Source organism: Leucopleurus acutus (genome assembly GCF_964270905.1).
Source record: "Leucopleurus acutus genome assembly, chromosome: 10".
Classification (NCBI taxonomy): Eukaryota; Metazoa; Chordata; class Mammalia; order Artiodactyla; family Delphinidae; genus Leucopleurus; species Leucopleurus acutus.
In genome coordinates, this window is record NC_139153.1 from 49,105,077 (window position 1) to 49,130,725 (window position 25,649).

The 25,649-nt window shown below is 48.1% G+C and overlaps 1 protein-coding gene across 2 annotated transcripts in view; it reads right to left on the reverse strand.

Annotated features, from left to right (window-relative positions):
- The window catches only part of ITGA9 (integrin subunit alpha 9), a 353,501-nt gene that overhangs the window by 251,896 nt on the left and 75,956 nt on the right, over positions 1-25,649 (reverse strand). For both annotated transcript variants that reach the window (XM_082848454.1, XM_082848455.1), the window contains exons 14-15: positions 25,199-25,353; positions 15,271-15,431 (exon numbers count right to left, since the gene is read on the reverse strand). In XM_082848454.1, coding sequence (XP_082704580.1) covers positions 15,271-15,431; positions 25,199-25,353 — 316 coding nt within the window. The remainder of the gene's footprint in view (positions 1-15,270; positions 15,432-25,198; positions 25,354-25,649) is intronic.

Genomic DNA, 25,649 nt, shown 5'->3' on the forward strand with positions numbered 1-25,649 from the left:
ATTTAATGATGGGGTGGAGAAGTGAGGATCACATTTTCTCCCATTAAGACCAGCAATCAATCAAGCCTGCTAACAGTCCAGTTAAATTCAGCATGAGATAGGGGCCTTCAGAAAGGCCTCCACATTGTGGGCGGCCACTAAAAATATAACAAAAAAATGAAGTCACCACAGGATGGATGGAGGTCTCTAAATGGTGGGGACCCTAGAGATTGGTACAAGGCCTGCCATACCTTTAAAGTGGTCTTATTGATTATAAAAAAAAAACCTAGAGAAAAATCTCTAGATGTCAAATATCACTAAGTTCTTCTATCACTAAAACATGAAGCTAAAGAAGAGTATTTGTGTGAGTAAGGAAAAAAGGAATAGGAAAGTGTAAAGCCAAATTATTGAGAGAAAACTCACCTATGTTGTAGCAATATCTCCTAATCTTCAAGAGAAAAAAAAAGTGTGGTCAAGGGGGCTTCCCTGGTGGCGCAGGGGTTGAGAGTCCGCCTGCCGATGCAGGGGACGCGGGTTCGTGCCCTGGTCCGGGAAGATCCCACATGCCACGGAGCGGCTGGGCCCGTGAGCCATGGCCCCAGGGCCTGCGCGTCCGGAGCCTGTGCTCCGCAACGGGAGAGGCCGCAGCAGTGAGAGGCCCGCCTACCGTAGAAAGGAAAAAAAAAAAAAAAAAAAAAAAAAAAAAGTGTGGTCAAGTACATTTGGGAAACGCTGGAGATGCAAAAGGGGGAAAATGTATCCCCTTGTGTACCCTGGCTTAAAAAATTCTGGGAGGTCCTCCAATAAAGAAACATATCCATTGTTAAATACAGTATTTTCTGAAACTTATTTGAATATAGGCCTTTGTTTTGTTCTTGAACATAAAACCTGTTACCATCCTGTAAAAAATGCTTTGAGAAATGTTCTCATAAAGGATTAATATTCTTTAGGTTGTCGGTGTGATTTAAATAGGCACTTAGGTGTCATCAAAGACTGTTCCATAAAAATGATCAGTCTGTGTATTGCTGCTGACACACAGGATGACAAAAAAACACCAGGAACTGTCAGAAAACGTGTGAGAGGCCAAGCCAAGCCCAGTGTCCTGGGCACAGAAAGCAGGACTTTCAAATGGCTGTGGTGGACTTGTGACCAAAGCTGACATCGGGGGTGGGGGGGGGACACAAGCGGCTGTCACACTGACCCAGCAAAGCCACAAATAGGAATTCGTCCTCCTGAACCTGATGGTCAGGTGCCGAAAGACGTTCACTGCAGCATGACAGCAACAGGAGAAATGAGGAAGAACTGAAAGATTCAATGGCAGGAGATGAGCAGGAAAAGTGCCGGCACACCCAGAATGGGGAAGTAGGATTCTCTACCCACAGACGTCCCGCCCTGAGGTAAGCCATGTGGGCTGAGCACCACCTGTACCACAGTCCCCGGGAAGGGCTGGTTGAAAGTACACTGCTTCAGCCCAAGGTTTGGTTACAACCACCCTAAATTCGGCAGGGGAGGCAGGGAGTTCTGGCTACCCTCTCTGAAGGCAAATGGAGAAGCTCTCACGTGACGGCCTTTCAAGCGATCAGGCCACATGGTCTGACAGGTATTCATCTACTTTTAATTACAATCAAAAAGAATATTTTTATTCACATCTGTTCCACAATATCTTGGACAACACACAGAAATCAACTCAAAATGGATCACTGACTTCAACGTAAAAGCTAACGTGGTAAACTTACAGTCGAGTATCTTGGGCATATGTTCACCTTGGACCTAGTCCAGCTTCTTCTAACATTCTGGGAACATTTATTGAACAATTAGTCAATGTCAGTTTCCCTGCTTGGTGATGACGATATGGTGAGAAACGAGACAGTCCCTGATGCCAAATCTTATAAGCTTTTAGGAGCTCTTTACGGCTTTGTCATTAATAAAATTATCCCAAACCTCTTTGAATCCATGTCTCTTTCCAACCAGGACTACCTTGGTTGTAACCTAAGTTTATGGACGCTTCTGGCTCATTAATTGATAGGTAAGGATATCCTGTGCTATAAGCTAACATGTTTCTTACCAAGTGGATGGGAAGAGGAACATCAAGCCCAAGAAAGTACAGGATGAAAGAGGAACAAATGTCAGATTCAGGAGATCCGCACGGATAAATGTCACTGTGCAAACCAGACCAACATGCACTGTCTTTTGGAAGAATGATCAAGCCAGCTGCGGTGCCAGATGAGAGGATTACATCAGCCAATTTGAGGGCCTGGCTAACAGGAAGGAATTATCACATCCACTGGACCTCCTTGTTACAGGCATCTTCCCCACACCGTTGTTGGGAAGGAGTAAAACTGGCTGGTTTGAATTTCTTCTCCTCTATTTTCCCTGACCCCTGGTTGGGGGATGGCTAAAACGTCAGACACAGAGGAAGAAAGGAATAAAAACAAAGGATGGCTATTTCACTGATGGAATAACAAACTGGAGACCCAAAGGAACTGAGGATGCTGAGCCCTGGAGGAAACAGGAAGTGGGGGTTGCAGGGACAGACCGACAGATGCCTATGGCTGCTCAGGGCAGAACTAGGGGGAGGGGCTCTGGCTCAGCACACGGAAGGACTTTGGGGTGATCCATACCTCCCAGCGCTGAGTGGGCTGCCAAGCACAGTGGAATCCTCCCAAAACCAGGGTGGCCAGAGCCACAGGACACCTGGAGCAGCCCCCAGTGCCCTCTTCATGGCTCCCCTCTCTGAGAATAGGGGGCACCCCACCAGCAAAGCAACTGCAGAGGAGCTGAAGGAAGGTCAAAGCTGCCTTTCCCAGGCACTCCATATAGGTGGAGAGCAGAATTCACGGCTCACAGGAAATGCCTATCTCCTGACTGCAACCCAGGAAGCACTGAACCAGTAACAGTGCTCGCTGACTTCAGGAACCTTTTATCCCCTCCAAAGCCTCTCGGGGTTAACGGCCCTGACAAGTGAGTCCCTGGAAGTTTGTGCTTACGTCCGTGGGTGAGAAGCACAGACACAAAAAACGTGGGCCTCTGCAGCCCCTAGGATTTCTTCACCCACTCAATTAACCCCCCACCTCCAGGACGACCCCAGGAACACCTAAGTGTCATCAGAAGCCAAGGAGAAGGTCTGATCAGCACGGGCTCACCAGCACTAACACCCCAGCCGAGAGCAATGATGCCATTGCTGGATGGTGATCTCTGTGCTTCCCACAAGGCTTTCTGAAATGCTGGAAAGATTCTGCAGACCCTCCTCACCATGCTATGGACACATGGGCCCCACGAACTCTAGTTTAGGAAATTCAGAAGCAGGCTTCCCAGTCCAAGTATGAAAACATCCTTTATAATATTGTTTCTCAGAACCACAGGTAATAGACCGTGTCCTTTTACTACCAGTTGATGAAGGACATGCGTTCACGTACTCATATACTCAGGCCCCTGCAGCCATCCCAGCGTCCCCAAAGTGATCAGGGTTGACTCTAACCACTGCACACACTTCCCTAATGAGCACATAAAATGTGGCTAAGATACACAGTGGATTTCAAAGACCGAGCACCAAAAAGAACGTAAATAACTCACTAATAATACCTACACTGATTACATGTGGATAATGTTTTGGATATACTGGGTTCAGTGTTATTAAAATTAATCTTACTTGTTTTCACTTGTTCAACATAGCAACTAGAAAATTTACAATTCCATATGTGGCCTGCAGTCCCTTTCTATTGGACAGAGCTGCTCTAGAGTTTCCACTCTGGGACAACTCCCCTTTCTTGATAGAAGTAGAGGAGGCACCACTGCCTCGGGGCCTGGGTGCCCCTCCACCTAATCGACTTCTTGCACCCAGGCCAGCAGGCATCCCAGAGAGTGACACGGCTGACTTTCTACATAGGGCAACTGCTCTGTGTCGTTTTCTTAGAGATGATATAGCCTTGAACCATTTCCTGAAACTGTCTGGGTCCCTCCCTCTCTCCCTCTGAGGCAGGTCCATTGATCTGGGAAGAGCATACATGCGGCTCCACAATCACCATATGCTGGGTCTTTGGTGATAAATAAAAAGCTAAATCACAAAGGACTAAAAAGAGGCAGGGAGAACACCTGCCTGGAAATTCCAACTCAATCCATTTACAGAAGACTCTTATGTCTGTGTTTGCGTATTTTCCATTGTGCAGAGCTTAGCACTTTATAAGCAAGGTCTCGTTTTAGCCTCACACCAACACTGTGGGGTAAACATCTGGGCCCTGCCTTCGCCCTGTACTACATTTACACCCAAGGACAGAGACTGTCCAGAAAGAATTCCTTGTTTGTTTATTTTTAAACAAACGACCCCAAAATGGTTATGGTGTGTGGGTGTGTGTGTGTTCATAAAGTCTCATCCACCAAATTCTTTCCAGGATCAGAAAAGTTTGATTCATTACATCAGAAAAAAAAAAAATCTCTCCTTTGAAGTTCAATCCATTAACTCTACTCAGCCCTTGAAATGGACAATAAGAAATGACACTAAGAACCTAATCACATAACATTGTAAATTAAGTATACCTCAATGTAAAAAAGTCTTCAAGTTGGAAACAAAAAAAGAGCCTAATCAGTCATTTGACAAGCATGGGGGCTGGTCCCATGAGGTGTGGCCCGGGTGACTATGCCAAGTGTCATGCACTCCCAGCCCCAAGCAGCCAGTAATTAACAGAGGAGGCTAAAAGCAAGTGTGAGAGCGTTGTGGGCTGACGTGTGTCCTTCCAAAGTTCGTATGTTGAATCCCTGACCCCCATACCGCAGAATGGGACCAGGTTTGGAGAGTGGGTCATTAAGCTAAAATGGGGTCTTTGGGGTGGGCCCTAATCCAATAAGACTGGAGTCTTCATAAGAAGAGGAGATTAGGACACAGACAAGTACGGAGAGAAATCAGTGGGCAGACACCAGGAGATGGTGGCTACCTACAAACAAGCCCAGGAGAGAGGCCTCAGGAGAAACCAACCCTGCTGACCTTGAAACCCACCTTGATCTCATACTTCCAGCCTCCAGAACTGTGAGAAGTAAACATTGTTGTTCAAGCCACCTACTCTGTGGTCCTTTGTTATGACGGTCTGAGAAGACTATGACACCAAGAAGTCACACCAGTGGGGAAAACGCCCACAGCTGACCTGGGGGATGTGGAGGGAGGAGGGTGGGCAGAGGGGGATCAGACAGTGGGCAGCCATTCTGCAGAAGGAGCCTCACTAAGCTGGACCTGGAGAGGAGGGAAGGTCTGCACAGGTGGAGGTGGTGGGAGGGGGCCAATAAGAGCAAAAGCAAGAAGCCTGGAAGGCTGGGGCTGCCTGACTTGCCAAGTCATGGCTTTCAGAACAGCTGCCCCAATAGACCAAGACATCTTTGGAGGCAGGGCAGGGTCCATCGTTCTCCATCTCCCCAGGGCTCAGCACGGTGTCTGGCACACAGTGGGTGCTCCATAAATGCAGTGGCATACACAATTTCCCATCCAAACTGGAAGGCTTTGCAAGGGAAAGGGTAACTATTAATGACTGGGACTGGGACAACAGGTGCACCCCAGGACTGTCCCAGGCACACCTGGGCAGAGTGACGTGTGCAGAAGTGAACTGAAAATAGTGACACATGGGGTGAGGGGCAAAGCTGAGCACTGAGACAGTGCCCCAAGGCAGGGGTGAAACCATTCTCAAAGGCCAGCCTGGGTGTTTTCATCTTCATTTCCCTGCACCCAGCAGAGCCTGCACCCAACACATGCTGGGAGGCTGAATGCATGAACCAGACTTCAAGATCCTAAAAACGAGGATAAATGACATTTAGTTTTTTAAATAGTTGAGGCCAAAGACAGACCGGGAAGACCAAAGAGCAGGAAAGAGAACCTCCATCGCTCCAGGCCCCCTGCCTGCTCTGGGCTCACCGGCCCACACCTGAGCTTTCCTCTGGCCACAGAGCACAGGTGATGTGGACGCACGTGTGCAGGAGCAGCTGTGAGTCAAGTTCTCCAACCAACATGGGAAACCAAGCACCCATTCACCCGGAGACAGGTCTCCCAGAGCCAGGGCTTTCTCTTCCTCAGATCACCTTTTTAATAACAACTACAGTAACCATCACTTCTGGTGGACCACGGTGCTAAGATGACATAATTTGTTCAAGGTCTAAGAACTATTTAGCTGCCAGATAGGATTCAAACCCAAGACTTTGCTGCTGACCAGTTGTGAGATCTTGAGTAAATCAAATGTTTTAAGTCTCATATTTGTCAACTCTAAAATGGGGTTTTATTTTACTTATATCCATTATATATCATTATAATACATATAATTTTATGTATATAGTATTCATAATTACATTTTGGGGGGTTCTTATAAGAATTAAATGTGCACGTAAAACACTGAGCACAGTAAATGTTTAATAAAAGATAGCTATTATCACTGTTGTTGTTATTGCCTATAGTATTTTACTTACATAGTCCTAATGCATTTAGAAAAAGAAGCAATTTTCTGTCATCCTCTTCACACAAAACTTCTGGGATGCATATGGATAGATCTGTCCTTGGACCCACCATTATTCCAATTCTAATGTCACGAGGCCAGGTCTGTCTTGTGAGAAAACCCCAAAAGCCACCTGCAGGCAGCCGCTTGGAAGGAATGGGTTTCTTTGGTGCAGAGGCTTCCCTGGCTATCTATGAGTAAGAGAACCCTTTCTGCTGTCCACACTCACTACAACCAGCAAATTCCCCGTCCTCAAAAATAGAGGTCACTCAGGAGGCTGGTGCCCCACTATAACCTGCCCGGGAAAATAATGCACGTGACTAGTATTTGCTCACAAATGCAGAAAGAACCTATGCAGTCTCTAAGTTGGTTTCTCATTCTCTGTTTGCCCCAATGGATGGGGCAAAAAAATTCATAATTATTCTGCTTAATAAGAGCTTGTACTTCAAGAAGCTCCTAGTCTTTGGGGAAGAAAAGGATTTCTGACTTTTTTGTTTGGGTCATGCCCAAAACACTCCAATGAAGTTAAACAGAAATGCTGAAAAAATCGTGCTCAGTAAGCTGACTGCTGACAACACAGTCCTTCAAGCAACAGGCAGTGAGGTAACGTGGAAGAAATCACAGCCTGCACCAGCCCTTCTACGAGGGGCATGCCCTCTGCTCACAAGCATCAGCGTGAGCCCCAGGGTTGCACAAGGTCACAAGGAAGCCAGAGCATGACCATCAGAACCATGGTTCCACATCACTGGTGTGGAACCTCTCACCATCAGTGTGAGGGGAGTGGCTGGCCTTCCGAGGCCTGCTCCACCTGGAAAACTGCCAGACCATGGCCATCATCCTTTGACTCTTTACCTGGAACTCTTGGTACCTACTTCTTCTAGCTCCTTGCTTCTCAGAGTGTGGTCCATGGACCAGCATCATTGACATCACCAGGGAGCTCGTCAGAAATTCACTCCAGACCTGCTGCCTAAGATCTGCTTTTAACAAGGTCCCCGGGTAACTGGTGTACACATTAAAGTTGGAGGAGCCCTTGTAAACTGACTCAGCGGCTCTGACTTGCTCTGTTCCAGGTGGAGAAGGAGGATGTTGGCTGAGAGAGTTGTCCTCTTCCCACATTTATTTCTTGTTTGTTCCATACTTTTCTATTTTCTTTTCACCATCTGCTTCTAATTATTTTTTTAAAAATTCCCCAAACACCTATGAAATGAGTCTTGATCCATTCTAACACAGAGGCAGCCAGGGAGAATAATAGATTTCCGGGTTAAGGAGAAGGGAAAAGGGGCCCAGTGCTCATCAGATCCCTACTAGGAAGTTAGTATTCTTCCCACTGTCATCTGAGGAAGCTCAGAAACCCAGGTGAAGCACTTGCCTGAGACCCCGTGGCTGACCACAGATCAGATCAGCCCAGCCCAGCCCTCACTACCCAAGCGGGAAGTGTATACTTCATGTGGGTCACAAATACGAGTTGAAAAGGAATCTCTCCACCCAGTACTAGCAAGAGCATTGAGGGGGGGGGGGGGCTTTACATTCTAAAAGGCAATTCTGTGATATGTCTCAAACCTTAAAATGTCCTCCCTCCTGACCCAGCAATTGTATCTCCATCCTCTATACTGCCACCTTTTACATAGTTTCAAGCCACAGAGAAGAAAATAGAAAACATCAGATGCAAGTTTATAACACTCCTGAAATGATCAACTCAGGGTGAACCATCCAACTTTCTCAATTCTAATACCGCTCCCCTCCCCCCGCTGTTATGGCCTATGGAAACATGTATGTGCATGCAGATATGTGTGTGCAAGTGTGTGTGCGTGTGTGTGAATGCTCCAAAAGAACCCTGGAGAGAGAGACCATGTTCTACGGCATTCTTGAAACTCAGGTTTTAATCAATGTAAGTGCAAAATGAAACAGTCAGTTTGACCTCACCCCAGTTATTTGTTTCCACTTGGCTTGTGACATTTGATTTGTGTGACCAATGTCCTATGAAGACTCTGTGTTCTACTGTAGCAGAAATCTGCACTGTTCAATATGATAGCCACTAGTGGTAGCCACATGTGGTTGTTTACATTTAAACTTTAATTAAAATTAAAGTAAAAATTCCTCAGTGGCACTCATTACATTTCAAGTTCTCAATAGTCATATGTGGTTAGTGTCCACCATATTGGACAATGTAGATATGGCACATATCCAACATCACAGAAAGTTCTACTGGAGAGCAAAGCTCTACACTGTTAGGGTTTGTAGTGTCCAGATGAGACTGACATTTCCCAGCCTCCCTTAAAATATGGATGGTCAATGAGTTAGTAGAAGTCATCGGAGGCTCTTTAAAAGGGCCTCAGATCAGATGGCAAGAGCATTTCGCCCTTCCCCCTTCTTCCTGCATGGAAAGAAGACACAGTGGTTGGAACTCAGCAGCCATCTTGGGACCAAGAGGAAAAGTACTCCTGGTGCTGGGTACCCACGGTCCCCTTTCCTTCCCTTCTCTCTCTCTCTCTCTCTCTCTCTCACTACCTTGGTGATCTCATCAAATCTCATGGCTTTAAACACTATCTTCTAATGACTCCAAAATTTATACTTATAACCCAGACCACTACTCAAACTGCAGACTCATATATACACATCTCCACTTCACCATCTAATAGGCCCCTCAAACTCAGTGTGTCTAAAACAACTCCAGATCTTCCTCTTAAAGCCTGGTATACCTGCAAACTTTTTGTTGAGCTTTAATAAAAGTATTCAGTCATATAACCACCAGCGCAATCCTGCTGGAAAATTTTCATCACCCCCAAAACTTCCCTCATGACTCTTTGCAGCCAATCATGGACGCCACCACCCAACCCCATCCCTGGCCTCTGGAAACCTCTGATCTGCTTTCTGTCTTTTGAGCTGGTCTTTTCCATAGAATCATAGTAGCAGCCTTTTGAGTCTGGCTTCCTTCACTTAGCATAATGCTTTAGAGATTCGCCCACGTTACTGTGCATATCTGCAGTTCATTCTTTGTTATTGCTGAGTAGTATTCCATTGCACAACCTTTCCAAAACCTGCTTACCTATTCTGCTATTGGGCATTTTAAAAGGAAAAAGGAAGCTGCACAGCAGTGAGCCACAGCATGCTGCTGTTTGTGTAAAACACAGCTTTGTGTATTCATCAACAAGCTCTTGGAAGACACACAAGAAACTGGAACCACAGATGCCTTCGGAAGAGAAATGGGGTGCTGAGAGATGTTCTTTCTTTCTATAACTTTTAGTACAGTTTAAAAAAAAAATTTAACTATGTGCATATATTACCAATTTTTTAAAAATGTTTTAAGATGACCTCCTACATCTAAGGTCTGTATCCCCTTTTGTATCCAAATCTTACAACTTTTTTTTGGCTATTTATTTGATTTATCAGGATGATTAAGATATTTTATCAAGAGATTTAGCAATTTACTTCCCAGATAAAGAAGAAAACTTTGCTGTTTTCCTTTCTTCTCTTCCTCACACAGAGGTCTTCTTTACTCCAACTTAATCTTCCTTCCTTAACTGTTTCTTAAACAAGAAAATAAAAGTCTCCAGCACCTCTGAAAATTGGCATTCAGTGGATCCAAACACTTTTCAAACTCAGTCTATCATGTGACTGAAGCTGGCCCTAAGGCATTTTTTCAGATGTCAAAATGGAAAAAAAAACTACAACATCTGGGCAGAGCCCACGGCGTAACCTCCAAGACTGCCCGGTGGCCAGTGTGCTGCCCTCCCTTTGCCAGGCCAGCCCTGCAGTAGCTTAAGGTTCCAACTCCCTTGAAGAATTCTCCAGCAACATAAGAGAACAAAGAGCCTCCTGAACATCTGCAGCTACTCAGAGAAACCAACGGTGCTTTTATATACCCTCATCTAGTGTGGAGTGGGTTTTTTTTTTCCTTTTCACATTAATCCTGTTGTTGGCTCCCTTGACAATGTCTGACACGTGATTTCGCTCACCAGAGGTTTTCTGGAGGCCTCTGCAGGGGATCATGGATCCTCACAGTTGGGAGTGAGGCAGCTGACCCCGTGCTCAGCCTCGCCTGGCCTTCTGCACTGTCCCTGTATAAGCTCAAAGCTGTCGCCTGCTTTCCCCACTCCTGAAAAGGCTCTCGTTTGGCCATCAGACATAAGCACCTGACCTCACAAAGGGCTGGCTCTCTCAAGGAGCTGTGCAGGACTTGAAGATGGAGCACAGTTACCGTCCAGGTAAATACAGAGACCAGAAAATGGTGGAGTGATAAGGGAACACGGCCATGCATCCAAAACCCTCAACTCCATCACCTCCCAACCAGAGGTCCAAGAGTGGTTAGAGGTCCCTGATCAGACGCTCCTGGTGACCCCACAGTCCAGCTGACCCAATGAGTCACTTCAGCGCAGTTGAGTCTTGCAAGCATTTGTTTCATGCCTATCATTCCAAAAGCGGGAGTCGGGCAGCATGGAACAAGCTCTGAGAAGGCAGGAAGCTGATGGCAGCCTCCCCAGGGCCAAGGACATCGGCTGGCTGAGGATGTTTAAGACCTGGTGGCTGACTGAGCCTTGAAACACAGATAACCCTTCAGCAGGCAAGAGGGGGAAGGCACAGCCAATCAAAGCAGAATGAGTCCAGGGCCTAGGGCTTTCCATACGGGGTTCATGGCATGGATTCCCACGGCACGTGGGCAGGGCTCTATAAAAGGACCCATATATTTGGAAAGTTACTCCACAGTCAATACCCATTTAGTCCTTCTGATTGCATCAGAGAGAAAGTTCATTGTGGTGCCAGCATGTCTTTAATACTTCCGCAGCACTCTGTAACTTCCCCTTCTAACACACAGGAAGAGCGGGCCGCTTCTTCAGGGACTTCAGCAAAGAATGAAGCCCAGTTAGAATTCAACAACACTGTTGTGTCTTCAATGTATTTTTGTTTACAGTTACTTTCTCTTTTGGCAGGCAATAATTGGTGTTCCACTTACAGGAGTGTACAGTTTCTGCTATAAATTATTTTCAGGCAAAAGGATGATTGAAAGAAAAAAATAGGAAATAAAATACCGCAGGTGGTGCACGTTTGAGACCAAAAAATGCAAAAACCATGCAGGTGGTACGTGGTTGTACACGGATATGACAAAACCTGGGCCTCTGGTGACTCAAGTGCCAGAGGTGCTGGGTGAGCACAAGAACTAAGACTGGGAAGCACGAGGGACACATTCCAGGGGTAAAGGGTCAGTCCACCTTGACAAGAGCCCAGGGCACATGTGATGTGATGCAGAAATGCGGCTGGACAGGTAAACTGAGGCCAAGTTGTGGAGAGCCCTGAGGCTGAGGGGAGGTGTGTGGGCTTTCACCTGTGACCTTGGGGACCCACAGAGGTTTCTAGGCCCCTGCACTAGTAGAAGGGGGCCCATCCCCCAAACTGGGGCTTGTGGACTCTGAGGGAGAGAGGCCAAGGAAGCAGCAAAATCTGCCTCAGCTCTGCTGACCAAGTGAGCCTTGAGAGTGGACCCACACCCCCAGGAGGATGCAGTGTATCATAAAATTAGGTACACCTCGGAGGCCCCACCAGGGCTGTGAAAGGAACAAAATGGGACAACGCAGCCAGCCTGGAAGGCAGGTGTCAGCCAGAGCAGTTTTCTATGATAGAGATACTTGTCGCCATATATGGAATGAAAACCTCGGGGGAAAAGGAAGAAGGGAAAAAAAGATTGGAATGGGCTTAAAGAAAAAAAGGAAAAAAATACCTAAAGATAGCCTAAACAAAACACACCCAGCGCCTAGCGCCTGCCTCCCTGCCTGCGTGCCATATGGTGTGTGATTAAGCGAGAACACTTTTCTCTCTCTTCCTTCACTGTCTATAAATCCCAGCGCCAGCCCCATCGAGAAGGCTGCGCTGTGCTCTCACGCCCTGCCGCCCTGATGAGCAGCTCCCAGCCCGCGGCCCCACTCCAGGAGGTGGCCAGGCTGCCACTCCCTGCCCCCAGCATTGCTGCCTGCCTCGGCCACACAAGGGTCACTGCCTTCACAGCTGTTTTCCCACAACTGGAGAAACCACAGGCCAAGCCAGCTGGGCCACATCGCGAACAGCCAACGGGCCCATTAGCATTCACCTTCACTGGCTCCCTCTGCCAGTCCCCAGGGTCCTCTGCTATGACACAGACAATGCCTGGTAGAAAAAAACTTCCCACATGGCTATAAATTATCATCCACCTTGAGCGTCTCCTGAACCATAAAGGCATCAGAGGCTTGTGACTTCCTGATGGATCCCACCACCCCGGTCTCCTTGCATGAGAAAATGGCCAAGCAATAACTATATCCAAATTTTTCTAGGTCCAAGAAGCCCTGCTGAAGCCTGCTCTCTTGCTCTTCCTTAAAATGACCCACATAATCCCATAAAGGTGTGTGATTGCTCTGTGCTCCTGAGCCCTGCCTTCATCCTCCAAATTCTTCTGACCCCCATCCAATGTCTCTCCTTGTCAGCAGTGTTTTGACTGATGGGAGAAGTGCCGCTTGTGGGATGGAAGGATATCGGTCAGGGTGACCCTTCCAACTGGATGCCCAGCTAAATGTGAATTGCAGATAAACGACAAATATTTTTTTTTTTAATTCTTTTAGGATAAGTAAATGCACTATTTAGGACATACTTATACTAAAAAAAAAAATTGATTTGTTGTTTACCTGAAAATTCAGTTTTAACTGGAAGTCTAATATTTTTATTTGCTAAGTCTGGAACCCTAGATATTAGGACATTGCAGGACCAATAGCCTGGGGCAGCTCTGCTCTTCCCCAGTTAATCCTCAGAAGCCACCACAGAAACAGCCCTACCTCCGGCCTGCACCTCATTATTGCTGTTTTCTGAGTGTATTTTACAAAGCCCTGCAGGCTCTGTGTGGCCCTATCTCGCAGCCAAGACTCCTGGTAGCTACATGGGAAGGGGTAACCTCTCAGTCAAAGCAAGAAGTTCCAAGAGCCCAGAAGGAAAGTATTTGTGGAAGAGACCAGCATAAAGAAACCCAAGGGAAGGGCTTTCCTGGTGGCACAGTGGTTAAGAATCTGCCTGCCAATGCAGGGGACATGGGTTCAAGCCCTGGTCTCGGAAGATCCCACATGCCGCGGAGCAACTAAGCCCGTGCGCCACAACTACTGAGCCTGCACTCTAGAGCTCGAGAGCCACAACTACTGAGCCCTCATGCTACAACTACTGAAGCCCGTGCTCCTAGAGCCCGTGCTCTGCAACAAGAGAAGCCACCGCGATGAGAAGCCCACGCACCGCAACGAAGAGTAGCCCCCGCTCGCCGCAACCAGAGAAAGCCCACGCGCAGCAACAAAGACACAACACAGCCAAAATTAAAATAAATTAATTTTTTAAAAAAAGAGAAAAGAAACCCAAGGGAAGACGCCCCACCTCCAGGAAGTGTGGAGACGCCAAGTGCAGGCACTTGAAGGCCTGGCAGTGTTTGACTTGACGGCCTCATACCCCCAAGGGTGCTCACGAGCCAACATCATCTAAGACCCAGAGAGGTGGGTGGCTTGTTGGCTTAACAAGAGCATGATTTGCTTTATAAATGGCCTTCACTGCCCAGGCCTGAGGGCAGCTGGTCTGGGCAGGCCCCTGCATGCGTCCTGGCAGGAGACAGAGCCCAGCCCCACTGAAAAGCATCTCAGGGGCATGGACTCAGGCTCTGGGCCAAAGTGCCATGGATGTGTGGGGCATTTCTCTATCTACAACCCAAAAGCATGCAGAAGCAGCTGTTATTCTCCTGCTCTGGCACTAACGACATAATAATAGAAGGACACTTCATCTCCAATCCGTAGTCTATTTTTGTTATCATCCAAAAAGCCACTGGTCATTAATAATGGTTGAACTACATGTAATCATTTTTGTAAGTCAAGAATGTTAGAATATTGGCAATTACGTATGGTCCAACCGAATAATAATGCTGAGTGCCTGCTGTGTGGCAGACTCCGTGCAAGGTCCTTTAAGTATATCCATCATGTAATGTTTAATTCTACAACCACCTTTTAAGGTAACTATTTTAGAGATGCAGAAACTAAGACACAAAGAAGTCAAAATTCTCATCCAACTGGACACAAACCGGGTCTGTGTGACACCAAAACCCACATTCATCTTACCCATCATGTGGCTTGGGTCATGGGGGTCCTTCCACCTCCTTTGCTGTCTCTGCCTGGGGGTCAGTGGCTGGCTGTTCCTGCAGCAATGGGCACCAGACTCCCAACCTGACAGGACCTGCCTACACAGGGGCCTCTCTGTAACTAATTGAAGCCTGGCCTCCTGAATTAGCAGCAAAGTGTATTTAACAAATAATTTCAGTAGAAGAAAAACATTTTGAAAGTTTATTTAATTGAGGGGGAAAGGGACCATAAAATGCACTCCTAAAATAAACAGGAAGTAATCAAGAGAGGACAATCAAACCAGTTGTAAAACACCTTAACCTTGACTATGAGCTAATATGTAGTGAATCACCGAGAAAGGCATCAGGCACAGTGTGATCCAGCACCACTGCTGACTCAGAGGCACGTGCTTCTGTGTCTCTCCTCTGAGAAGACTACTGAGCCTCACAGAGGGGAGAGGACAAAAAACATCCCAAGAGAACAAGGCAAGGCCAGAGAGCACTGCTGGTCTCCTGGCCTACCATCACCCCCCTCAGAGGCTAAGACCAGCACAGTAAGATCAATAAAGAGCTGCCCAACTCCAACTTTAAAAGAAGAAACGAATGTTCTCCTCCTTGTAAAATAAAATTTTGAAAGTCAGAGCATATGTAATGCACAATAAAAGTTTCCACCAGTTCCAAATGAACATCTGTAGAGATCAAAGTTTGAGGATAAAAAGAACTGACCTTCACATGGGCCACGTAATGATGACACGTCGCCTCCAAATGGACCAGCTGCAGCTTCTCTGAGACCTGACCCACGGACTCTCCCAGCAACACAAAGTAGACCCTGGGCAACTGGCTCTTTTCTTTTTTGGCCATATCAGCCGTCAGAACGTAATTCAGGCCTGCCAATGAATAAGGTCAAAACATCAGCGAGGATAGACACAGTGACAAGGCCCCCTCCAGACCCCCTCAGAGGATCACAAGCACCCTTCAGACAATACCTAGCCCCCTGCTGCACAGAGGACTGATGGCAGGCAGCCCCGATCAATACCATCTCAGAGAGAAATATACAGCCAGGCACCCCCAGAATCCGGAGACACTGGGACATCCCTGTCTTCCTGGGGATGCTCTGGGCATCACACTTCACAGCTCCCCACAATTTAAACCTCACGAGTTATCATCTGAGCCACCAATATACACATCAATGGTTAGCTGTACCCAACACAATTAGTGTCCTGAAAGGCAGGACAATTACAAGGAATACTACAAGAAGCCGCTGAAACCACCAAGGCTGCATGGAATACTGACTCCCATAAAGAAACAGGACATATGCCCCACACGAGGGAGGAATCACCCAATAATTCTGACTCATTGCACAGCTGTTGCATCGGGCTCTATAACTGCTACATCTACTGGACCATAGCCATCCGTGGTCCACTGAGCTGGGCACTGTGCAGGCATGGGAGACACATCAAAGAACAACGAGGGCAAACTCCTGCCCTCATGGAGATTTCACTCAGGGAAACACAGGGGCGGCTGAAGCTGACTTCATTCCTAGGCCGCCATACAGTGACCAGTTTTATGGTGCCTATTGGTTCAACAAAACCATGACCACTGTGGGGTCTGTACTGGGGTGCATTCCCAAAAAGGAAACCTCATCACCTTGTGCCTCAAGGTGTAATGCCAGATGGCAGAACCTACTGTGACACAATGTGGGACTTTAAAAAATGGTCACGATAGAGAACACACATTGGATAAATAAACCCAAAGGGTTTCGCCTCCATTATTTCAGAGTCTGTCAGTAAGTATGGGACAATGTGTTTTATTAGGTAAATATGGCTTTGGTATTAAAAGACCCATTTCATTGCTTTTCTGTCCCACAGAACCCTGTTTCAGAGGTCAGCCCCTCCATAACACTTCTTTACGTAACACTATCTTTTAGTTGCTTTGTGGATTCAGGGGAACGTGGTATTTTTAAAGTGAGAGAAAAGGAGCTTCTGTCCCTAAAATGACCAGATGAGACTGCTGAGCAGTGGGAAAGCGGATGACCCAGCCCCTGCCCTGGCTCCACACACCAGCCTCCTAGAAGCTGGGCTCTTGCACCAAAAAAAAAATCAGCCTAATGCCTCCTGGCATTTAAGTATGTGAAGCTGGGGCCATGCGGATGGCTCTGGCTTTTAATAACATCAAAGGGATCAGCCACTGGGGGAGGTACGAAGGAGGAAAGTGACCTGGATTGGCATTCTGTAGCTGCCACAGGGTATATTTTTGATGCATTTAATGGTTTTCCTGGGCCTCTGCCATCTCAGGGACCTTGCCAGGCCAAGCTGGCAGATTCCTGGTCAGCAAGGGCAGGTTTGCCCCAGCTTGTTTATTTCAGCAAACAGCTGATTTCCAAGGCAAGGCTAGATCACCAGGAGGTACCTGCGACCTGGATGATCCCAGGAGATATTTTTGGGAACAGAAGAAAGCACACGGGAAAGTACTTCAACAGAGAAAACATGGGAACCTATACAAGATTTACCTACCTGCTCTGATGGTGACAGTGCAGGAAACGGGGTAGACTCGTAGAATGTCTAACCTTTTGGGCAAGCCTAGGGACCATCTACATCAAGACCCTCATTTTTCAGATGAGGAACTGATGGCGCAAGAGGGAACAAGACTTGCTGCAGGCCAGAGAGCGGAATCTGGAACTCTGCTCATCTCCAGTGTTGGGCTATTCCTACCATACTGGTTCTTGGTGCATTTTTTATATTATCAGACAAAAAACTCACATTCTTGGAATGCACAGACAGCAGAATCAAATGAGTATAGAGATTTGGAGCTGAACTTTGGCTAATTTACTTTCTCCTAATCACAATTTCCCTGAGCAACAGCCAAACAATAAGAATATGTACAACATAAATGAAGTGAGTTTCCAAGTTTCATTTAGCAGGATCAGGACTGGAGATGGGTGTTGCTGGAAGATGAGCCAGAAGACCTTGGTGGGGTAACCAACGTGGTGGCAGCAGCTGCTGAGTGGGGTCCCCGCTACAGCCCCCCACCTGGCCGTCCTCCCAGGTGAGAGAGCTACAGCCATCCTCCCCTGGGTGGGCATGAAGGGTGACCAAGGAGAGAACAGAGGGTTTGAACCATCTCGTCAGCAATGAATGGCTGAGCCCAGAGAAAGCCTGGGTGGAAATGAACACAGGAAGACAGAGCAGATAGCATCAGGGCCCCAACTACATCTTCTTGGCTTTTACCATTTCCCTGCTGTCCAGCCCAACTTCCAACTGCCGGCACCTGCATTCCCTTTCCCAAGGGCTTTGGTGGGCATGGCATGCACCCATGGGCATGGCAGGCCAGGAGCACCAAGGACTAAAGCCCCTGGGGCAGCGCTCAGGAAAGCATGACCCCAGCTCCCTGGTCCTTTGGGTGGGGTAACCGTGAGGTGTGTTCCACACTGGCTCCCAGACTTCCCTAGCAGGATTCTGCTCCCGCCGCCCTGTTACAGTGGTAACTTGTTTAATAACACACCCTCTATCCAGCTGCTGTGATGGTTTCTAGTCAACTTGACTAAGCCACGGTATCCAGATATTTGGTCAAACACCCATCAGGATGTTACGATGAAGGTATTTTTTAGATGGGATTGACATTTAAATCAGTAGACTTTGAATAAAGCAGATTACCCTCCAGAATGCAGGTGGGCCTCGCCCAATCAGTTGAGTGCCTTAAAATGTAAAGACCAAGGTCCCCCCCAGAAAAGAAGTGCTGCTTCCAGACTGCCTCTGAGCTATAATTTCCATATACACACACCCTCTTGGTTCTGCTTCTCTGGTGAACCCTAATACAGCTGCCTTCCCTTCCTATCTCATGGTCCTGCTTTCCTACTGATGTTTCCTGGGATCCCCTCCTGAATCAACAATGTGCACTCAAATCCTTGATACAGGCTCTGCTTCTGCAAGAAGCTGCATTAAAATGGGACAAGTCCAGAAAACAGAATGAGTTCGACCCTCCATATGTGCCAAGAACTGTGCAGATACTTTACAAACATCAAGCTTAGTTCTCCAAAACCCCATCTCACTGCAGAATTGTTGGCCCAATAGATTCTTCTTGCAACTCAAGGGAGGGGAGAAACAGCTGAGTTACTAACGCCAAGCTGAGGACCACAACCGCTGCTCTGCTATGGGCAGACTGTACACATGCCAACACGCTCACCTACCAGATATTTCTAAAACAAGAAAGCATACAATCAGACAGACCAAATTACCCAATTCACCAAGTGCAATCATTTTGGAAATATTTCCCCTTTTGAACTGCCTACTCAGTGCTTCTCCTTGATTTAAAATTTATTTTGGCATTTTAAATTACACAAAAAGAAGTCAGCACCTTAGCAAAATCTCTCTTCTAGAACAAAACCAGAGACCCATGATGGGAAACCCAGCCTGAGTGAGGAGGTAGCTGCCAGAGTGGCAAGAAGTGTGGACCACCCTAAATCCCTGAGCTCGCTGCTAACAGTTTTGATCAGCCCCCACCCCAAGTGTGTCTAAAAGGGAGCCCCGCCTAAGAAGCAGACGAGATGCCGGAGAAGCAGCCTGACAGCCCCTTGGCTCGGCGGCCCACCCCGTGGGAGCAACAGGCTGGTGGAGTTGCTAGCGGCCGCCCCCAGCCCAGTCAGCCGGGGCCGGGGAGGTGCTGGTTCTGATTAGGGCCTGCTCCAACAGCGCACTTCACATCCTCAGCTCTCCTTCTGGCAGCTTGTGTCCCTGCCATGTCGAATGATGTCATCTTGATGGAAAAGCTGATCAGCCCAGAGTCATGCTTCCAGCCTCCTCCTTTCCCTGCCCCCCAGCTGGTTCCCCAGGGCCCCCCACACCGGCCCGGGCCAGCATCGAGCCAGCTGTCTTGCATCAGCACGGCTCTGGTCGCTCCCAGAGAGTTTTGATTCATTCCCATTCTCCATCAGAACATGATTTCAGCTGTGAAATTCTACTAATAAATCCTCCTTCAACTTACTCTGAGCTTCCCTCGGAGTTTTCCAGGAGAGGGGAAAAAAGGCTATTTCCACTTACCTAACTTTTCTCGCCCTCCCCCAAAGGAATGAGGTGGTAATTAGAATAGGATCCCGCCCCCCCCCCCCATAGAACATGGATTTGCCTCATTAACCCATCTCCATGCTTCTCGAGAGACCAGAAGGAGCTCAGGGAATGTTCTCTGTGTGCAAGTGCTCTCTTGAGTAGAAACACATCCCTAGGACCAGAGGAAGGGTCTGGGGAAAGCTTGCTGGTGTCAGACTTATTTCTGCCATTGGCTTGCATGACCTTGGTGCCATTTATCAGGACCTGGGCTCTACTGCTTGTCCAGGGGTAGGGCAGGCCCCCTGCTCACTCACAGCTTCGCCAGGCTATACGAGAGCCACAGCAACATGAGGGAGCTGGGTCAGAGCACAGAACACAACCACTTAGGGCTCAGCCCTGCCTGGTTTCTATTTAGTGCTCCGGGGAGAGTCCAGGATTGCCAGCTTGAGTCTCAGCCTCCAAGGACTGACAAGTGCATTTAGGTTTCAGCCTGGCCAGCAAGTAGGTACAGGCCCAGCCCGCGGGTAAGGGGCAGAGGCCTCTCAGGCATGGCCTTCACCTGCCTTGCTTATGGCAACCAGGAGGCTCCCAGGAGCCACACGCTGCTCCCCAGGCTAAGAATGAAGGTTAATAAGACTTGAGATGAGCCGAACTCTTGTTTTATATAGCTTGATGAAATCTGTTATAAGTGTGTTCTGCGGGTTGAGTTGGGCACGGTGTCTGCACCCCAGGACGGACCACAGGGCTGACCACACACACTCCATGGGGGCAAGGACCTTGACTGGCCTGTTCCATGCTCTGTGCCCAACGCTGGGCACAGAGTCTGGCACCTTTCAGAACCTAGTAACTATCTGTTGATTGAATGAGCCAACAGGAGTTTCAGTGACTCCTTGTGACGGATTTAAGAAGCTGCTGCTCGGGCTTCCCTGGTGGCACAGTGGTTGACAGTCCGCCTGCCGATGCAGGGGACACGGGTTCGTGCCCCGGTGCGGGAGGATCCCACATGCCACGGAGCGGCTGGGCCCATGAGCCATGGCCGCTGAGCCTGCGTGTCCGGAGCCTGTGCTCCGCAACGGGAGAGGCCACAACAGTGAGAGGCCCGCGTACCGCAAAAAAAAAAAAAAAAAAAAAAAAAGAAGCTGCTGCTCTGCTCGGCTGGGACTCTGCAAACCTCACTTCTGCCTTGCCAGTAGCTCTCTGGGAGGCCCTGCAGACATGGAGAGCTTGAGGGAGGCTGCAAGGCTGGAAGAGGGGAAGGGGCTTCCCATGAGCTTAACCCAGCGACAGTTTTCCATGGTGGCCGCCTCCAACAGCAGTTAATTCTCGTTTCATGTTTCCCCCACACCTCAGAACCAGCCTCACTGCACCCCTCTGAGGTACCAGCAGCACCAGCCACTGTCCCCTCTTCTGAGGTTTAGATGCCAGGTCCGCAAGGTCGCTTCTCCAAGCTTCTATGTTCTGATGACCCCAAGGAAGTGGTCCCCCACGTGTATAACCTTTTCCCTTTGTTCCCCTTGACCAGAGGTTCTCAAACCTAAGCCAGCTGCAAGCTTGTTAAAACACATTTTGCGGGCTTCCCTGGTGGTGCAGTGGTTAAGAATCCGCCTGCTAATGCAGGGGACACGGGTTCGAGCCCTGGTCCGGGAAGATCCCTCACGCCACAGAGCAACAAAGCCCGTGAGCCACAACTACTGAGCCTGCGCTCTAGAGCCCGTGAGCCACAACTTCTGAAGCTTGCGTGCCTAGAGCCTATGCTCCACAACAAGAGAATCCACTGCAATGAGAAGCCTGTGCACCACAACAAAGAGTAGCCCCGGCTGGCCACAACTAGAGAAAGCCCACATGCAGCAACAAAGACCAAACTCAGCCAGTAAATAAATAAATAAATTTTTATATATTAAAAAAATTCCTTTAAAACACGTTTGCTGGGCCCCACCCTCAGAGTTTCCAAATCAGGCAGAATTCACATGTCTAACAAGATTCCATGTACTGCTGTGGCAGCCGGTCTGGAAACCACCTTTGAGATCCCTGGTGCAGACCTAGAAGTGGTGGCTGCTTCCTGCAGTTACTTCCGGGTCCTCCATGACCTGCTTAACTGATTCCAAATGTTAAACGCTCTCTGTTAAAATAACTGGTGTGGTTTCCATCTTCCTGAATGGACCCTGCCAAGCTGTCACTGGCGCCAAGGCAGAGTCACCCCCGTAAAGAACCTCTGTAGTTCCCACAGCATTGCCAGAAGCGGCAGCAGCCCCTCTAGTGGCTTGGGTCATCAGCTGGCCCTGAATGTTCTGTGACCAAGTGGGAGCTTTGGTTTTTCCATTACCAACACAGAAAATGAAGAGGCAAAAGGAGTCCCTTCTCTGTGTGTATGCTTCAGCCCCATCAGGTCCCAAGGGAGAGAAAAAACCAAAGAGATGACTATAATGTCAACTGCTTACGGCCCCCCAAGACATCCCTAGGGTGGTCCCGCAGCAGATATATGCCACTTCGGTGCCAGCAGATATATGCCACTTCGGACAACTGTTCCGAAGTACCTAGCACACAACTGGCGCCTCTTTATTGCACTGCCCAGGCTGTCTTGCCCAAATGCAGCCGTTCTGCTGACAGACTCAGCTCTGGAAATGCAGACACTGAGAGGTGCCTAGAAGATGCCCACTTGCCAAGCATGCCATGCCAAAACCACCACTAACATGCTCTTGTGCAGCTGCCAGCAGTGAGAGCAAGGAAGGCTCATAACTGGAGTTCCAGCCCTGGGCTCCCAACACAGAGGCCTGAGCAATGACACTGAGCTGGCCAGCACTGGCTGCTGGGCCTGGAGGAGAGAGGAGGATGTCTGTGTGCTGAAGGTGCTCCCATCCTTCCTGGATATGGAAACAGGGGACCTGATCTTCCCGGTGGTACAGAACCAAGGGGCTGCTTCTATGCTGCGTTCTGCCCACATCTGGATCCACCTGGCTACTTTGCCTCCACCTGATTCCTCATCACACCATCATGACTTCCCATCATTCCCTCCTCAAACTCTCTGTATTCCCCTGCCAGCTTATTTTGCGGCAGATTTCTACATTTCTCCCTTTACTGCGAAGGCTGAGATATAGCTCATTTCCCTGAATGGCAGGGGAAGGAACAGAAAATGCCAGGGATAGAAAATTTCCTGCTTTGCCCTACGAATACCCAAAGTCTCCAGTTATCATCCTCTTCATGCCTGAATCTTAAATAAATGTGGGCAAACATCCCCTTAGACTGTCAAGGGATGTCTAATTTCATCAATGAACCCATGTGGCAGATGGAGGGTAAGGAAGTAACCTGCACTGGGGCAGGTGCTCCTGCTCAACGTTCCACATCCTAAGGTGGACATTAGCCAGGTTGCTGCCCATGAAGGCAACACTGGATGTCATCTGACAGCCTGTCTCTTCCATCATACCCCAGCACTGAAGGGCCATTGCTAGCCTGGACCTTAATTATAATTCTGCCTGGAGGTCAATGAAAGGGGCCCCAATGACTGGGGTCAAGGAAAGGGTCCCCGATGACCAGGGTCAATGAAAGGGGCCCTGGTGGCTGGGGTCAATGACTGGGGTTCCAGAAGGAGCCACTTGTGGGGGGCAGCATGAGGAGAAACCCACATCTCCTCCTGGCTCAGCCCCTGAACCTACAAATCAGAGTTTGCTCTCCCACTGATCTCATATGCTCTGAAATCACTCTCACTCAAAATTTGCATCTTGGTTTCTTCTCCTCTATTCCTGCTCTACCCAACTTACCTCCATTTTCACCACCACAGTGATGTAGTTATTGAGTCTGAAAACTGTGTATGCAGCTTCAGGATCAAAACAGAAACTCCTTCTAATTCCCATTAAAAACTCCGTGAGGACACGGCTGGCCCGTGCAGGCGAACGGTAAATATTTGTCAAATGAACACACACATGAACTATTAATTGCTTGCTGTTCTTAGAATTGTAGAGTAGTTCTGCTTATTTTTAAACACAACAGAAGTAATCTTCAACTCAACAATTCCTTTAAAATGTTCCTTAATGGAGTTCAACTACATCACAAGTTGGTATTGATAAAGGACACACCATCTAATTAGGCAGAGGATATATGAGTCCCAAGACCATCAGAACATTTTTTTCCTAGAGACTGTGGTGCCTTAAACAATTAGGGAGGTGGTGGGAAATCATTTTTGGAAAGCAATAGTATCATCAGACCAGAATTCAACTCTTGGCTTCACCGAGACCTGTATGATCCGGACCAAGTATCTTTTTCTCACTGGGTTGCACACAAAAAGTTTGTTAGTCCTCTCTCACTAACCAAGTCCCAAGTTCACAGTAAATTTATATTGTTTTGAAATTTCTAAGTTCTTTTTCAAAAATCCATATAAAAAACACAAGGCTTCATTGTTGAGCTTATTCAATCCACCTGAAGATCAAGAGAAATGCCAATGAAACAGCCTAGAAGGATTAGCATATTGTTAAATAAGGTAGAGCATTCAAGGCGCAGCAGAGAAATGGAATAGTGTGTGCATCGTGAGCTCTGCGTGTCCGGGCGCCCACATACATGTGCTCCAGAGCAGAGCTTCTCAAACTTAAATGTGTACTAGCATCTTGTGGGGATCTAAATCCAGTTTCTGGTTCAGAGGTTCAGATCAGGGCCTCCGATTCTGCATTTCTAACAAGCTCCCAGGAAATGCTGATACTGCTGGTCCAAGGACTACACAGTGAGTAGGGAGGGGAGACACTCATGACACAAAAACTGTCTAAGAAATTCAATGAGTCCAGGTCCTTAATAGTGGTGGTGTTTATTGTTTTGTTTTGTTTTGTTTCATTTTCCTGGAACTCTACTTTCTATTATTCAATGTCTCTCAAGTTAAAAGACCTCTTAATCTGCACAGCTGCTCCAGATTCATTTCCTTCAGGTGATCACACACTTTGAATTCTAATACACACTGATCCTATTTTGTTCCTGGGCTTGGCCCAGTCTCTGGAGCTGGGCCAGCAAGTCGCCCTTTCCCAGTCAGAGAAACGGCAGGGACAGCTGCCACTGGCCAGGGTTCGCCTGCCCCTTCTCCAACATCTGAAGCTAACAAAGCAGCTTCCCCACCTTTTGGAAGCCCGAGCCTTTGTAAAACTCAGCAATGCTAATCCCACCACCCATCCTCGGTCTCTGATTCCACAGTAAAGAACACAAGCCCCTGACATCTGACTGGTGTTGCAAGCTCAAGGGAGAGCCTCCAAAGTCCCACCACTTCTTTTTTCTAACTGCATGGAATGTTCCAGAAGGGCCAGGCTATTCACTGCATTTCCACAAGCCCCACCACCTATCCCACACGTGGCCCAGTGAGGTTTCAGTCTGGTCCATGGAAATTTGCAGAAAGGATGCTTAGAGTCAAATATTATTTGTCTGAGAGCTAGAGGTTGCAATGAATTGGAAAAACAATGGTAAGAAAAGGAGAGGGGGAACCTCAGGGGAAAGGGCATCTAGCCTGTGGGCCTGCTGCCTACAAAACCAGCTGGGATGCACAGCAGGAGGGAACCCCAGAAACATCCCCTGGCTTCCCATGACCCCACATGCCCACTCCAGCTAAGATGGCTATGCTGAGCCCTGACTCGGTGGCTCTTTACCTATTTCTCCCGGAACGTGCTTGCCGTGGAAGCTAAAGCAGGCGGTGACATTCAGGCAGTTCACAGGCTGCTGGCCATCGTGGCACTGGGGCGCCGTGATGTTGATGGAGGTGGGGAGGAAGATGGAGACATCCACCGTGATGACGGGTCTCGCCCTACAGGTCAAGAGGAAGGCGACTTAGTCACAGTGAAGAGCAGCACTCAGAACCAAATGAGAAGTAAACCAACAGGACAAATCCCAGGGCTTCAGCCCAGCCTCTAATTAAAGTGTGAAACAGCCCAAGAGAGAATGGCCAGGGTGCTCTGCAAATCCTTTTCTCCGGTTTCTCAGCTTATTTCCCAATAAATGAATCGTTATCTTCCCAATAATGAAGGCAAGTTAGTTGTTAACAAAACACATCTATCTGCTTGAAGCCGTAAATGAACCACAAGATGCTGAGAGATTATTTAA